General features: G+C 44.3%; 1 protein-coding gene across 2 annotated transcripts in view; it reads right to left on the reverse strand.

Annotated features, from left to right (window-relative positions):
- Positions 1 to 1,678: 1,678 nt before the first annotated feature.
- Positions 1,679 to 15,983, reverse strand: part of SKI (SKI proto-oncogene) — a 102,081-nt gene continuing 87,776 nt past the window's right edge. For both annotated transcript variants that reach the window (XM_032201380.1, XM_032201381.1), the window contains 6 exons: positions 12,524 to 12,649; positions 11,918 to 12,033; positions 9,925 to 10,187; positions 8,637 to 8,938; positions 5,994 to 6,224; positions 1,679 to 2,303 (listed from right to left, as the gene is read on the reverse strand). In XM_032201380.1, the coding sequence (XP_032057271.1) occupies positions 2,115 to 2,303; positions 5,994 to 6,224; positions 8,637 to 8,938; positions 9,925 to 10,187; positions 11,918 to 12,033; positions 12,524 to 12,649 (1,227 nt within the window). In that variant the 3' untranslated portion in view covers positions 1,679 to 2,114. The remainder of the gene's footprint in view (positions 2,304 to 5,993; positions 6,225 to 8,636; positions 8,939 to 9,924; positions 10,188 to 11,917; positions 12,034 to 12,523; positions 12,650 to 15,983) is intronic.

Below are 15,983 nucleotides of genomic sequence, written 5' to 3' on the forward strand. Positions count from 1 at the left end.
AATGCTCACAGTTATTATAATGGTTATTATAATGGTTTCAAGCAAACAGCTCTTGTTTAAAAAAAAAAAAAAAAAACACCTCTAATGTACTGTAAGTAAATACTGTAATTTTAGGATTGGAAGCCGCTTTCTGTCTACTGGGAAATAATTTTTAAGCTTACATAGTTTGTATTAATGTCCAAAAGCAAATAAAGATTACTGGAAATACATTTATTTGTTTAGAATAACTTCTGGGTATGATGATGCATAGGGTTTTATATTTTTTTTGTTTTTCTTTTTATTCCTTAAGGTTAAAAAAAAAAAAAAGTGTCAGCATTGCCTATATAAGATGCTGAGAGGAAAAATGAACTGGAAGGCACATCTGCAGCCCCAGATCAAATTTTCACTTTATGCTGATAAGCTCGAGTATGTAAGAGGTGAGTGTTTATGGGTGAAAATAACTTGTCTCTTGTTCGGTAAAGCACCAGCTTTATTTGATAAGCACTTCTGGGAGCATCTCTGCTGCTTCCCAACTCCTGTAACACGGCCATGCAAAACAGGTTTAAAATGCAACCAGTAGTGCACTGGTCTGGTGGTTTTGTATTTGGTGGCATTCCGGACCTGCTGAGCACGTGCTTTGCATAAATGTAAATGATGATGCGAGGTGTCACGTGCTGGAAAATCGTGTGGATGATGTTAACATCTGCAGGGTAGAATCTAGAATGCTTAACTTGTAAACTTTCAAAATATGGAATAAAATGCAGAGTAAGATTCTGACAAAGTGCAGTTTAAAAAAAATATTAACAACAACGACAATAATAACAATAATAATAAGACAAAGTGATGGCATGCTGCATTTTTATTCCGGGGCTGCGGCTTGGATCCCAAAATTAAAGTAATTTCTTTTTTTAAAAACAAAAGTTTTTCTTTTAAAAAAGATGTAGGCTTATTCACAGCAGCAAAAATGTTGTTTCTCTTTTCTGTAGTATCCAATAATGCAATGTTGCACTCTCCTTGGGCACAGAAATCCTGACAAACAGTTCAGAATAAAAGCAGGTAAATACTGAATTTTATGGTAAGATGGTGCAACAAAGATGAGTTTTCCAGAAAACTGAAAGCTGAAGTAAAGATTTCAGAATGACTTCAAAACACGTGTCTTCTGCTTTATTTCTTAACCGACTAAACAGATCATCCATTTCCTTCCTTTATTTCCTTCTTTCTTTTCCTAAAGCTGAAGTGGCTCTTGGATGAAGTGAGTCTTTGAACACATCAATTAATGAAGATGTCTTTAGAAAATATGGCATGATTTGCAAACACTGAAGTCTGTAAGGCTGGGTTTGTAATTCTAAAGCATACATCTTCTCTTCCCACCCTCCCCCCCCCACCCTTACAATCCTGCATCTTCCTTTCTTCTTGTGTTCAGGACAGGAAATGAAGGTAATTGTTTCTAAGGAAAAATATCAACTCGGAAAAGCACTCTGAAGTTCTCATACAAGCACAGGACAGGATTAAAACTGTGATGGCTTCCTAGATGGCTGGAAAACTGCTAATGAAATGGCATCATCACCAGAGGGCTTCTACATGAAGAATCCCAAAGCCTTTAACAAGTCATTAAAAATTGTGCATCGAAGGTTTTTTGTTTTGCTTTCAAAGGTTCATTATAAAAAATCTTGTTAATTTTTTAATACCAAGTCTGTGTAATGAATTATTTTAAATAGCTTATAACAAAAGTTTGTTTTTAAATTCCAAAATGTTCCAACAGGCAGAAGGGCAACATAAAAACACTGCCATGCTTGCCTTTCACTCTGATTTTAGTTGGACGATGCTGCTTGCTTGGAGTTTGCCAGTAGAAAATTTGCTGTGGACTTAAAAGTATTTTGTTTATAAACACTTTGTGTTTTATAGGCACAGTAAGATGTTGTGCTATATGGATTGGAAAAAAAAAAAAAGAGGTGTAATTCAGTGCTTCTGTTATAAAGAGTAACGTTTGCCTTCCAACTAATAAGAATCCATATTCATAGCTCCGTGTGCTAAGACACAACTACTCACACATGCACTTACACACGTACCCACACATCCTCCCTTACTGTGCATATATGTCATTCTGTAGAGGAAATAGACGATGCTCTGTCTAGTTAGTTCTCAATGTTGCTCGTTGTGTTTTCACTGGTGGGTTGACTGCTTGATTTAGGCCACAGCTGTTCCTGAAGTTCCTTGACTACTTTTTCCAAGTGTTCTCGAGCCTCCCTCTCATGCATCAGGTCAGCTCGGAGCTGCTCCCTGTCCGCCTCTGCATGCTGAAGCTTAACCTGTAGGTCCTCAATCTAGGGAAAAGCATATGAAGAAACATAATGAATGACTCCAGCATTTCAGTTCAATTGTGATTTTGTAGACTTAAACAGAGACTAGTAGCTTAAACAAGGCCAAAAGAATAATAAAGCCCTGTAGTGCCTGCCAGACAGAAGACTATCAGCACTGAAGTGAGAAGGGGATTCTCTTTTCCCCATGTTATTTCCATGCAGGACTGTACCATTAGCCATGTGCATTACATGAACCATTTACCTTAGAAACGCTGAAATATTTCTGGTGGCTAACTCCAGAAAGGAAGGAGAGGGGTTTAAGATGCAAACATATTTAAGAGTACCTTAGTTTCCTAGAAGTCTAATCGATACATGTCTTCAACCATTACTCTTATTTCTTTATCAGACACCAATTCAGCAAAGTAAAGTAGAAGCTAAATTTGCCCAGGCAGTGACTTACTTTCAGTTATTTTATAATGCTTAATACAAGTGACCAAAACATTCTTGGCTGCCTATGTAAAAGACCCTTGCATCAGCCCTGTAATGTCCAACAAAAACAAGTGTTATGTCCTCCCGCGACCAGGACCCCTCCCGTCTCCCACAGTAAATGTGAGGGACTGCAACGAGGCAAGATGGCCCCATGCATAGCACCTTACTAATTTTGACTAAAATTTGCACTGTTTCAGTTCAGCCATACAAAGCTGGACTTTTAGGGTAGGCATGGGGTAGAACGCGTCCTAACGTGCAGTAACTTCACACAGACAAGGCCTCGAAGAACTCCCTGTTCCCAAGACCCTTAGACGGGGTCGTTGGTGAGCTCTTACAGCCCTGTTCCAGCTCACAACAGGACATGCAGACACCCTCAGCCTCCCCACAGGCCTCAGAAGGAAAGCTTCTCGGTTGTTGCTTATTGATAACAAAAGCAGAGAAAAGCCCCAGTACTGAGGGATGAATAAACACAAAGAAAAAAAGGCACCTTTTTGAAATACACAATTTTAGGCCGCCAACAGGTAAGATGGGCAGTTACCAGGAGCTGCCATTTAACAAAAGAAAGGAAAACTCTTGTGTTTTGGGCTAAAATGAAGGCTTCCCTACCCCCTCCATCCCTATTTGGATCTTAGTGTCAAGACAAAATGAGCACGAGGCCTAACCCACAGCGCTGCTCAATTACAGGTCACCAGCTAACAGGTTCAGCTTGCACAAAGTCTGAATTTAATGCCTTATTTCCTCGCCTGCCTGATGCTGTGTGTCCCAGACTAAGCCTGTGTGAAGAATTGTGGTTTCCTCAAAAGTACCAACAAGTGACAAGCACAATACAACTAAGTGACAAACTTCCTGTATGCATTTGCCAAAGTAGAGTTAAGAGAAACTGATGTACAAAGTCTTATTTTAAAATTTCTAACACAACTTTGGAAGTCATACTGACTTCTGGTAAAATTCAGTTGTTGCAGTTGGTTACTTTTCTATGAAGAGCCATGCAGAACTCTCTGAGGAAGCTGCTCAGTAATGTGTTTATTCCAGACCCTGAACCATTAGGTGCCCTCTAATATTTTGCTCAAGCACAGCACTGCTTTATCTTGCCTGCCTGCACTGTACTCTGGTGCTAGGACAGGCAGTGACAGACATCCAACAGGACCCTGCAGGCAATATTGCAAATATGCCTGGTCCTTAGGAAAGACAAAACTGCTGCACAGTCAGCTCCTTGAATTCTGGTTTTAGCCTTTTACTTTACTTTTAGCATTTACTCCCACCCAAGGAAGGTAATGTAGTAGGGGATTGAACAGCCCCACTGTCACAGCTTCCATGCCTATTTCATGCCTCTTTCATTCAGCAAGGGGGGACACACCTGCAGGGTTGTGACGCTCTATTCAGAGTGTATGGAGTTGGAGTTCACTTTTATCTGCACTTGTTGTTGCCTTTTTTTTTTTTTTTTTTTTTTTTTTTTTTTTTTTTTTTTAAGCTAAAGTGGAAGTCAACTGCAGGTAACGCCCAGTACAGCAGCTCTCACTTTGGTTATGTTTAGTCTGGACACCTCTTATCAGTGAGACATCCTGTGATGCTAGAGAGGAAGCCCACATCATTTCCTGCTTCTGGTCTCCTGGTTAGCCATGTCTCATAGTGGTAACAAGCAGACCACTCCCCTTCCCGTTATTGAGAGCCTGGGGTTAGAAGGATTTCTGATTTCTATTGCTTTTCCTTTTTCCTCCTTCCTTAAAGTAACCACATCAAGTGTTTGCAGCTTATGCTCTAGGTGTAGCAGCTCCTAACACATGTGTACGTAGCAGCACACGTGGCAGAGCAGCTGCTGTAGTGAGTGCAGGCTACAAGAATTCCCTTTAACATTAATTCAGGTGGTTACACCAGGCAGGTTAGTTCCCTTGCAAATGCACGATACCTCTGTGGCATTTGCATCTCTGCCTGCAGGAGTTTAAATTTAAGCAAGCAAGCCCCATTTTTCAGAGACCTGTTGCTAACTCTGGCCCATGCCTTATATTACGCATTTCTCAGCCAAGCTTTCAGTTCGGGAACCACTGATGGGGAACCAGTGGTCTGACAGAGGGCTATTTAGGTGGGAACAGGTCAGAGCAAGACTACTGGGGAGGCTGATACAGCAAGGAAAGGAGGCTTAGGAGGAGGAAAGCTTAGGAGGCTTAGGAAAGGAGGAAAGCAAGGAAGGCTGCTTAGGAGCCCCCCTCCACAGAGGAGGTCTGGTTTCAGGGGTTAACAATGGGTATGGGACTGTGCCCTTTTATAGGAAATGCATTACTGGGCAGCTGGGACTGTTTTATCGGAGGAAGGGGAAGGCAGGGCATGCGATGGATTGCTCCTCAGGGCTGTTTCTCATGGAAAGCCAGGAGGCTGCCATCCTGCTTTCAGCTCAGCCTGTTACGCTGGGTCATTTCAGAGGCTTGCAGCAGTGGATGCCTTGCACCCACGTGCCCTGCAACACCAGGGCAAAGCAAGGCAGCTTAAGGACACGCAGCCTGAGCCCTGGGGTCACTCGGCTTTGGTTAGTTTAAATAAGCTTAAAAATCTTACATGAGAACCTGATGCAGAGAGGGTGGGGACGGATTTTTTAGTTTGAAAGCCTAAAGTACCCATGTCGCATGTGATGACATGTTCCTGCATTCCTAGAACTTTGTCACTGGGCTCACACTGGAGGGTTTCCTAGACCTGACACTTGGTCTTCTTGGGCTGTACGGCCCTAACAGCACTCTGGCCTGGCTGCAGCTTGCTTACTGATGGGCCCTGCCACCTCCTCCTGTCTTGAATAGATCCTGCAGGTCTGGCTTGACCTTTACGAAAAACACTGTCAGGTAAAGTGACTCTGCCTATTATTTATAGTATTGAAATGGATCCCCATACACTGGCATGGCCAACAGAGTATTAGTGGAACAGAAATCACGTCTGGCACTTGTCTTAGTTCCCTGTAAATGGTGACTTTCAACTGACAGACGTGTGAAGTTCTGGGCAGAGCTGGGGGACTGCCACAGCTGCCGAAGTGCAGGCATGTTAGTAAACCCTTCAATTAGGACTAGGGCTGTAAACCGACACAATGGAGGCACAGAAATTCTATGGAGAGGAGTTGGACTTCATCAAATTAGACAAAATGAGACCACTGGCAACCAAGGCAAAACAGACACTGGAAGTACCCCTGAGAACTGCCGCAGCAGTAAGCTGACATGCCAATAGCTTTCCGCGTTCAGGTCTTACCTGGGCAGAGTACTTGGCCCGAAGCCTGCCTGCTTCACAGCCCTTGTCACAAACTCGGATCTGCCTGGCTTGTTCCAGTTCCCTCTTTAGCCGTATCCGAGACTCGTTGGCTTCCTTCATTTTCTTCTCGTTCTCAGCTCTCAGACGTTCAATCTCTTTCCTTAAGTTGCGCTTCGCCTCTGTTGCTTCTCTCAGTTTCTCCTTCTTAGCCACTCGTAGGAACTCCAGCTCCTAGAAGACACAAGCAGTAAACATGTGAGAACGGAGGCGCAGGGACCACATCGGTGCAAGGGCACAGAACCGCAAAAGGAAGCAATTCCAACTGAAGCCCTCCCTTCTGGTTAACACCATGGCTCACGTCTAAACCTCGTTCTAAACTTTCTGCAAGCTTTTCTCCTGTAAATCAACAGGAGATCCTACGCCCAAGATACATACCCTGAATTCTTGGATAATAAAAAGCTGTGCTGCATTCACATTTTGCTTTGTCAAGCAAAATAGCTGTGACCATCTGTGACTGAATAAAGATGAACTGGAGTTGGAGACAGCTACCAGCAACATGCTGCTGCACACTAGTTCGAGGTTTCAAACAACCCAACTGCAATGCCTGCGCTTCTGGAACTGGAGATGTACCATGTGAAGACAGATGCCATTGGTGGATGCCCTTTGTGCACAGCAAAGCTGAACAGGACAGGTTATTAGTTGCTGAAGAAATCAATAAGCAACTCCATCTTACGAAGCTCCCCAAAAGAACACTTAAGGCAAGTATGAGAAATCACCACCTGTATATGTTCTTTCTAAGGAAACTTGTTCTGCTGTAGGTAAGTGGTGCATAGTCCTAGGTCTCCTGGCAGCCAGCCAGCCAGCACGCTGCTCTGTGACATTTGGGAAACTGCAGGCTAAAACCTTAAGCTAAATCGAAACCATGCTTTGCTCTGGAAAGTGCCGCCTCTCACTGTCCAGGTTCTTAATAGGAACTGCTGCCGTGAAATCCCATCCCCGGGGGAGCCATTAGTGGGAGTGATAATGACAGGGAGACTAACGGGACAAAGGAAGAAACCCCTAAGTTGTTAAAAAGTTGATGTGAAAAGACAGGTTCAACACTATACTTTGAAAAATGTGGCTGACTAAAGGCCTGTCTCCTAAATGGTTAAACTAGAAACTAAAGTTCTTTCTCTTTCTTTTTTTTTTTTTTCTTTTTTTTTTTTTTCCAGAAGCAGCATTTCCTCTCTGTCAGACACAAACCCTCATGGCAGCATGTTTCTGTTAAGTAACACTGCAGTCGGGTCATGGGAAATTCACTCTTTTGACAATCTCACTTCCTAGCCAGGCCATTGTTAGCTCAGCCCTGCCTCTGGAAGCCTGCACACATGTACTTTCTCTGGCCGTGCAACTGGAAACCCACAGCTGCCCAACTGGAAACTGACAGCAATACCACATTCCCTCTCTTTGTGCCATGTTGCTGGATTTAATGCCCCAGTGCTCAGTTCTGCTGCTTCACCACCTACCTCCTATCATTCCTATTTTACTTTGAGTATGTGCTGTTGACTTAGTTAACAAGTTTGACAATTAGCTTTACGTATATACACTACATCTAAATGTTTAGCTGTACTTTTAAATACACGAAATTAAACAAATTTACTGAAATATGAGAGAGAAGCAATTTCCTCGAGATGACAAAAAGCGCAGCTCAGTTGAAGACAGCTCTCAGCTGCCATTCTCTGGGACTGGGGGCACACAAATCCCATCCCTGAGCCCCTGCCCTTTACTCTGTTCCCCAGGACCAGGCAGTCTGCACACCCCTGCCTCTGCCCAGCTGCACAAGTAGCAGTGTTCTGTCTCCAGGCTCGATGAAGCCGGGCCCTTCTTGTCCTGTGGGCACCCCAGGTCCATCTCAAGGCCCACACTTCTCCCTTGGTTACAGCTCCACGTACAGTGTTCAAAGGCAAATCTCCTGAACTGGCGCTGTCTGCCATTGCTGTGCAGTAATTTTGCCCTGTGTCAAGTGAAGCAGAAGTTCCCCTGCCATTCTGTTCAGCCACCATGACTTGCTAACAGCCAGCAGCAGCACGTATTTGCAGCTTTTTTGTCCAACTTCTCTTTCTTTGATGTGACATATCAAGGATTTAGAGAAATAAGGAGCTTCTCTACTCAATGGAACAGGAAACATTCAGTGAGGCAAGGTCACTGGAAAGCTTAGCAGGACTTGTAGACTCTTCACCAGAGCTTCTGCAAGCGTCTCTGTCCCAAGGATACCTTCCCTCCAGCAGCTGGGCAATACCAGGATTTTTAAAAATCTTTTAAACTACAAATAAAGCCTCCATAATGACAGGAATGTTTCTTGTTCAGTGAAATTAAAATAAAATAAACTGTACTGGAATAGAAGATTTTTTCTCAGTAATAGATGTTGATTTTGGTAACCATGGACTTAGACCCTAAAGTAAAAACAGGTGACAAGCTTAAAAAAAATGTAAGAATGATTCCTGCATACTTCAGTTTCCCAGATGAATTTACCAACAGTTCTCCAGTAAAGGCTGTTGCTATTTGGGAAAAATAAGGCATTTTTTTAACCGTGAGACTACCTAATGGTTTCTATCTGGAAGCGTATCTACAGACAGTGATAACAAAGCTATTCTGCGACTTTACCTGATGTAGGCTGCGTTTGGCTTGCAAGGCAGCATTTAGCTTCTCTTCCTGCTTCACTCTCATTTTAACAACTTCATGAAGGAATTTTTCTTTGGCTTCTTTTGTATCTAGGCCACTGTCCAGGGCCTGCCTTAGGTGCTCCAGCTCAGCTTCCAACCCACTGTTGTGAGAGTCAGAATGTGTTGCAACCTCATATGAACTGTTGACTGTGACTGGGGCTTGCATCCCAGGTGAGCTCATGTCCTTTGCAGAGCTGGATGAAGTAAAGGATGGGGAGGAGAGCGAGGATAAGGAGGAGGTGACTGAAAAATAGAAATATCTAAAATTAATCAAAAAATGTATAAAACAAATATAACTTAAAATATGCTGAGGCCCTTTTCTAAAGAAGAGACATTCAATAATTAATGAAAAAATGGAAGAAAGAAAACTCTAATTTTATATTTTGACACCTGGAATGTGATGACAATGCAAACCCGATTAACTTATGGGACCAACTTACAATTTGCCTGAGTTGTGCACTTTGGGATTTTTGTCACAAACAGTGTTTTCTCTGTGTGTATAAAGAAACCGGTTCCTTCATGGAAACCTGCGTGAGCCTGATGTTTTCAGTGGGTAAAATTTCTTCTTTTGCATAAACGGCACGTAGCAAGTGAGGAAGCCAGCAGCAGCAGTTTCTAAGTGACTTAATAATGAGGTGACGGCAATATCTTCATCTTTCGCTGAGGAGCCCAAGGTGTGAATGCTTTCTAAGAACAAACTGACTCTTGATCTCTGCTTTGTGTATACAGCTCCATGGATGCAGTACTGAAACCGAGCACGTCCTCTGCCTGACGGAAAACTGTGTGTGAGTATGTGCATTCTGGAATTGTTACGGGCTTCTCGTGCATATCCCACAAAGGCCTTTATAGAGAGCTCTTGATCAGATAGCAAAGCATCACTATTTTTCTATGAACAACAACCCATTATGTCCGCCTCTGCACAACACTTACCTGCTCTAACGAAAGGCTATCTGCTTTAGTGAAAGCCTCCAGGTTTGTAGACACTTGTGGTTCAGGTACTTCTTTTTGTTGAGGCACCTCTGTTCCTCTCCCAAGAAAACACCCCCTCAACATATGTCCCAATCTTATTTTTCATTATTACTACAGACCGTTTGTACATGCTGTGGAGGCACTAGGCTTCCTGCATTCTGTTTAAACACAACCTAAATTTAGTATATAACTCCGGTGGATTACTAAGGAAAATCCAGCACAAATAAAACAAAATAAAAGGAGGTGTAACTGTCACTTACATTCTTCCCTGGTTTCTACTTCAATTTCTGCTTCTGATTCCTTATCCTCTTCAGGGGCAGTAACAGTGGCCACTGGTTCTGGGATAGTCTGGTTCTCTGCAGCAAGTTTTCTTTTCCGCGGCTGGACGGTGCTGCTCAATGGCTCACTGCTCCGCGACACTACTGTGGCACAGGGGGGGTTGCTCACGATTTTCTGTTGGGCTGGAGGTGCAAGTGCCACATTGGGGGCCACAGCATTCTCAAAGCTTTTGTAGGAGTAAAAACTGTTGGAGAGGGGGAGGCAAAAGGAAGGAGAATAGAGTCATATTCTTGGCTTTAAAACACCTCCCAGTCCATGTGCTACACTGAAACTGCAAGACACAAGACACTTACAGGTGACAGTGAGGTTCCATCCATTTGCACCAGCTAAGAATCTGGCTATGTATTTCTTAAGTGTTATGCACTCACTTAACTGTAGAAATGATTTATACTGCTAATTTCCATCCAATTCAGGAGGGATCGTATTTGAAGTACCACGTATTCTAAGGGCACCAAACAGATTAGATCCCGAGTCTAAAAGTTATTATGCATTATTCAAGCATTATTGATTTTCCTAGTCAGACTTCTTTAGTTCTGTCTGTCCACAAATATTTTGTAAACTTGGAAACAGTACTTCCTTAAGAAAGGCCACAGGAGTGCAAAAAGCATGTTCTTGAGTATCTGTAATTTCTTGACACAGAATGCATCTGAGTGCACGTACGTAAAGTCGCACTTAAAAACAACTATGTTAAAGAAAAGCAATTTGTATTCTCAAATACACAGAATTTTACAAAGTACAGATCAAAGACTGCCTTTGCAACTTTAATTCAGCATCCACAGTATGATGTATCCTCAGTCATACATTAAAACTTCTCCGGATCTGTTGAAGGTGTTTTTATCCCAAGACTTAGGTTGGCCAAAGGCACACTCTTACACCAGTTTAACCCTTCTCACCCTTCTCTCCTGACCTACTTTAAAAAATCTGTTTAAAAGCAAGGATATGATAGGAAGCTTTTTTAAAAAAACAAAACTAAACTAAACAAAAAACAAACAAACAAACAAACAACAACAACAACAACTAAGAAAAGTCAGTCCCCGTAACTTCTAAGAAACTTGTTCATCGGGGCAGCAGAACATGTTCTCCCTAACACCCACTAAAACACCTGGCCACTTCAGTCAAACTTTCCAAAGAAACCACTACCCTCAGGCAGAAACCTGGCAGGAAGATTTTTCAGGCCGAACAGATTGCCCTGACACTTTCCGCTCTGTGACACCAGCAGCCCCACCTATGGGGGCAGTGACTCATTCCTGTACCGGTTTAATCATGTTGCTACTGAAGAGCAGAATCTGGCTAACAGCATCAGCTCTTTGATGGGTTCTGCAGCCCGAGGACTTTTCCACTGCTGTGCCGTGACCCCCAGGACCACTTCCCACCAGGAGGGCAGGGGTAGCCCGCTGTCCCTTCAGTCCCCTGCCCTCCTCTGCTATTGCAGACACAGTTGAGGGCCCAGCCGTGGCTCTGCTGGCGGCGTGCTGCCAGGCCCGTGCTGCAGAGCTGCTGCAGCTACCAGGCAGCAGTTGCCTGGAAATGGCTGCCTGGTCCCTGGCCACCTGCCCCAAGAGAATAACTCAATCTTCCTGTAAATAGCGAGGCCCGAGAAATTCTGATGACAACCCCATTATCAAAATTATCAAAAGTTCATAGAAGCAACCTTTGTTTCAGACCTTCATGGCACATTTCACCACAGAAAACGTATTTAATAAATGCACAGAATACCAATTCCTATTTTTGTTTCCTTCCCTTCTGCTAATTAGAACACTGCAGCTGCAAATGCTTTTTATTCTGATACCAGTGGACTGACTGAATTACGAAGCCAGTGGTAACAGTGCGAGGCACCAAACACAAAGCAACTTGCTCTCAAATAAACCTCCACAGTTGCTAGCCCCATCTCTCCTTCAGTTCACCTCTCCTTACCTGTCTCGGATCAATGCAGGAAGATGGCTCGAAAGCTCTTTCTCATTTGCTGATACAGCAGGGGACCAGGGCCGGAAAGCTGAGAGACGCTGACGGGGGTGGACACAGCCAATGCTCTGAGAGAAGGAGGGGAAAGAAAAATGAGTAAATACAAATATTCTTTTAAAAGTATTAATCACAAAGGGGCATTAGTTGTTATTATTAAGGCCACATTTCATTACCCCTAAAACTGCTCCCCCACTGGCTAGGACCTACTTGCTTAGCAGGCTCCACTGAAGAGGTGACTGTACCAATGTCAAACCCCACTTTTTTTTCTTTGCTTTCCAGAGACCACACAAGGCTCCTGAGTCTTTCAGGATTCTTGTACCTTACGGGCATGGAGGAATTGCTTACTTTGTCAACACAATCAAGGGCAGTGAACGCTGGAAGATGGCAAGGAAATTGGGAGGACCGCCTAACTCTATGCTTACCAGGAAAAGGACAGAAATGTTATTAATTTATAAAAGCTGGGCGAGGTCTTTCTCACATTTTCTCTTCTGGTTTTAGTAGAGGGATGTTATATGGGAATTTGATCTCTCTTTTGATTACAAAATACTCAGCAATCACCTTATTAGATGAACTGGATAAGGACCGTAACCAACTGGACTGTTTCTCCTTCTCAGTAGAAGCTGGAGTTTGGGAAGCAGAGTCATCTATTTTGTTTTTTTTGGAAGCAGGAGGATCTGAAGGGACCTGAAACAAAAAGAGTCAAATGTAATTACTCATTTTGCAATCAGCTTAGAACCAGGTTATAAAGCAAAAGCAAAATTTATATTTAAAAGTAAAAATCACTGCACTTTTTTCCGCATTTTTAAACCTAAGGAACAACAAAAGAGTGAAGACATGGGAGAGGCACAAACTACGACACAACGTGGTTTCATTCCTTCGTTTAGAACACCCAGATAAAGTGTAGGTGGTGCAGGAGTGACAGGGAGAAACATAAGTGAGACATTCACACCATGTTGCAGGGAAGTATCTGACTTTTATTATTTTTGTATGCAGAAAGGTAAGTTTTAATGTGGTTGCTGAACTGGAAAGATTATTTTAAACGAGAACAGAACAGACTTTGTTATTCTGTTTGCAGTGGTTGTTATGCCGATGACTTCACTACCCCACAGCTGCAGTGGATTCTGGGGGTGCTGCCAAGAGCTGCTTTGCCTTTTCCACAAGTGGCTCAGCTTGGCCCATAAATCATCCCCAAGCATAAGAAAGCCCTTTGGCAAGCAAAACGCCTTTCCTTCAACACTGTGAAGGAATAAAATTCCTATAGTCCCAGCGTGGCTTACAAAAAAATTGGTAACTACTGGTTTAACTGGTGTGCTGGGGATACCAGCTTGAAGCCCTGCCAGTACAAACACGTCTGTCGGCAGGGAGGGAGAAGGTTCTGGACCTTACTCTGCCAACAAGAGCAACATACCACCTCCGTTCCTCTTCCTTCTCCTGCCTTTTTTGCAGTTCTGAGCTCGCTCTGTTTCCATCAGCCTGGTTCTAAGGAAGGTGGCAGAACCACGCTGCGAGTACCAGGAACAGCTTGACTCCGCGCTCGATTGTACAACCCCACAGCTCACTGTGGTTTGGTGGTCAAGTATTTATGCCTGTTTTGCAGACACACCTGAATGGCAACATTTTGAGAGCTGAAATGCTTCAAAAAGAGGTGTAATCTGTCAGTGAAAGAAAGGATCTTACTCGCCTGTAGCTTGTGTTCTGAAAATCAGCCCCCTTTAGGGCATCTGAACTGGGAACTCAGAGACTGTTTCTGCGAATGGTTTTTCACTTCTGAAAGTCGTGATCCCAGTGACTTTACCTGAAGCATATGCGAGGGACTGAAAGCAGCATTGCTAAATTGCGCTTGTCCAGACTCCCAGCTGACTTCCAGGCAAAGCCAACATCTAGGTAACTAGAGCAACACCATCCCTTCTGCACACCTTAATTAGCAGGAAATGATGACCTGTCCAAGAACAGCCTGCTGCTCACATGGAGGCAGGGTACGAGTACAAATACCCAGCCAACGCGAGCTCCTCTGGCAGCACGCGGTGCTTTTAGGGCTCCTCCAGCCCCATGTGCATAGTAACAGAATCAAACCAAGGCTGGAGGCTTTAGTAAAACATTCCCTGGCACTCTGGAGCTTGGGACAGCTTTCCATATGTAGCAGATGAAATAGTATGACATGGGTGTGTGTATGTGTAACTGCAAGTACAAAATTAGCCCGTAGCAGTGCCAAATGCCAGCCTCGGTGGATTTGCAGAGGATTCCTCCGGCACAGCCTCGGGCTTTCTTGGGGTTGACGGTGGTACTGGCTATGGCGTGGTACCTCCCGTCTGACCCAGCTAAGACGAGGCATTCCAAAACACTTTTTGTAGAAATCGCAGGACAATGCATTGGAAAAGGTTTGGTTTTGCTTTCAGAGATGCTGTCTGTGCAGAATTAGTGACAGCATGAGAGAAGTATTTGGCAAGTGACTCCTGATCCCAGCCCTATCCACTGGGGATGGTGAGCAGTGTGGGGAGGGGAGCCTGGGCGGAGGGTGGGGAGGAAGGGGCTTGGAATGAAAAAGGCAGCAGGTGGCAAGGCTCAGTGCGGAGACCCCTTCCTGCCCCGAGCACCACTGCCCACGGAGCAGCCGCCCCGACACTGCCCCTCCAGCGCCATGCGCCCAGCGTGAGCTGGACCCACACCCCGGGGCAAGTGCAAATCCGAGCAGCCCTGGGAGAGGAGAGCAAAGTGCCCGGTTCTGAAAGGGCTGGGGGAGAGGTTTAACGAGAAAGATCTCATTTGCACTTTAAAGAAATCAAGTCTCCTCTCCAGCTTCCTCCACTGTCCCCCTTCTTTTCCCTGAAGTCGAGGCCGACATCCCAGGCGCAGGAGGGCTCTGAGCACAAAACCCATCAGCAGACAAGGGAAAGATGCTCGACCTTTCGTTGCCAGGAGCCAGGATTGACCTGAAAACATGAAATGCTGCAAGAAAACACGCAGTAAACAAGGTGTGTGCATGGGGGGAAAATGGTTTTTCCTTCCCCACAAAGAGATGGGAAGAAGGTGAAAAAAAGGGGAGAGGGAACAGGTGCTGACTGCGGATGCAGGTTTTGTACCTTCAAGTCATCTCCCACCACAGCACTCCAGCATTCCTAATGGGTCGGTGCTGTCTACAGGGGTAAGGCACTTCAGCTGGACTTAAAGGACTTCTACCAGCATAATTCATGAACTGCTGGGATGACCTTGGCCAGCTTTCTTTCCATCCCTCTCCCATTTTGTTTATACAGATCTCTGCTGCTTACAGCACGGATTGCCTCTTCCTACGTGCTCAGCAACACCCCTACATAAGAAACAACTTTTGGGTCCCGTTTTAACAATGCAGACATGCAGCACTTCCACCAGTTTTCCCACCTGGTGGAAAACATTCAGAGAATACATGTCATTATATGTCAAAAAGGGGAGGATATCCCAGAAACTCCTGAATTGGAAGGGGTCTGGCTACAGCCCGTAGTCATCTGGCGAGTCATCACTCTGGTGTGTTCCTGTCCGCTTGGATATCCCCCTCCCGCTGAAAACGCTTCTGTCCCTCTCCCCCAAAATGTTGTGGCTGTGTCATGAACTCATCAAAAACTCCACCTACGAACACCAAAAGCAGGTCAGAGCTGTACTGTACTGCACTCCTGGAAAAGACAGAATTAAGTTGGCTGTAGGAGATACTGAGGGGAGGCACAAGACCACGTCTCTTGCGACTCACCAATTATATCCCATCCGGGTTAGATCCCAGGCAGCAACAAACAGCAAACCCTGCTCTGACACTTCCATCCCAGCCCCAGCCCCAGGAAACCTCGGTACTGGCTCCAGTGTGGATGATTTTCTTTCATTTTCTCTCTTTGACAAATATTGGAATATATGAAGTCACAAAAGAAATACAGAAAATCTGATGCAACATTTTTTGCCATCTCTTCATGCATGACTTACCAAAAACTTCAACCCAAACCCTACAAGACTGGAATAAATATTTCCTCATTTCTTCCTCAGTTTTTCTTCCACTGCA

The sequence above is a fragment of the Aythya fuligula genome, chromosome 21 (genome assembly GCF_009819795.1).
Source record: "Aythya fuligula isolate bAytFul2 chromosome 21, bAytFul2.pri, whole genome shotgun sequence".
Lineage (NCBI taxonomy): Eukaryota > Metazoa > Chordata > Aves > Anseriformes > Anatidae > Aythya > Aythya fuligula.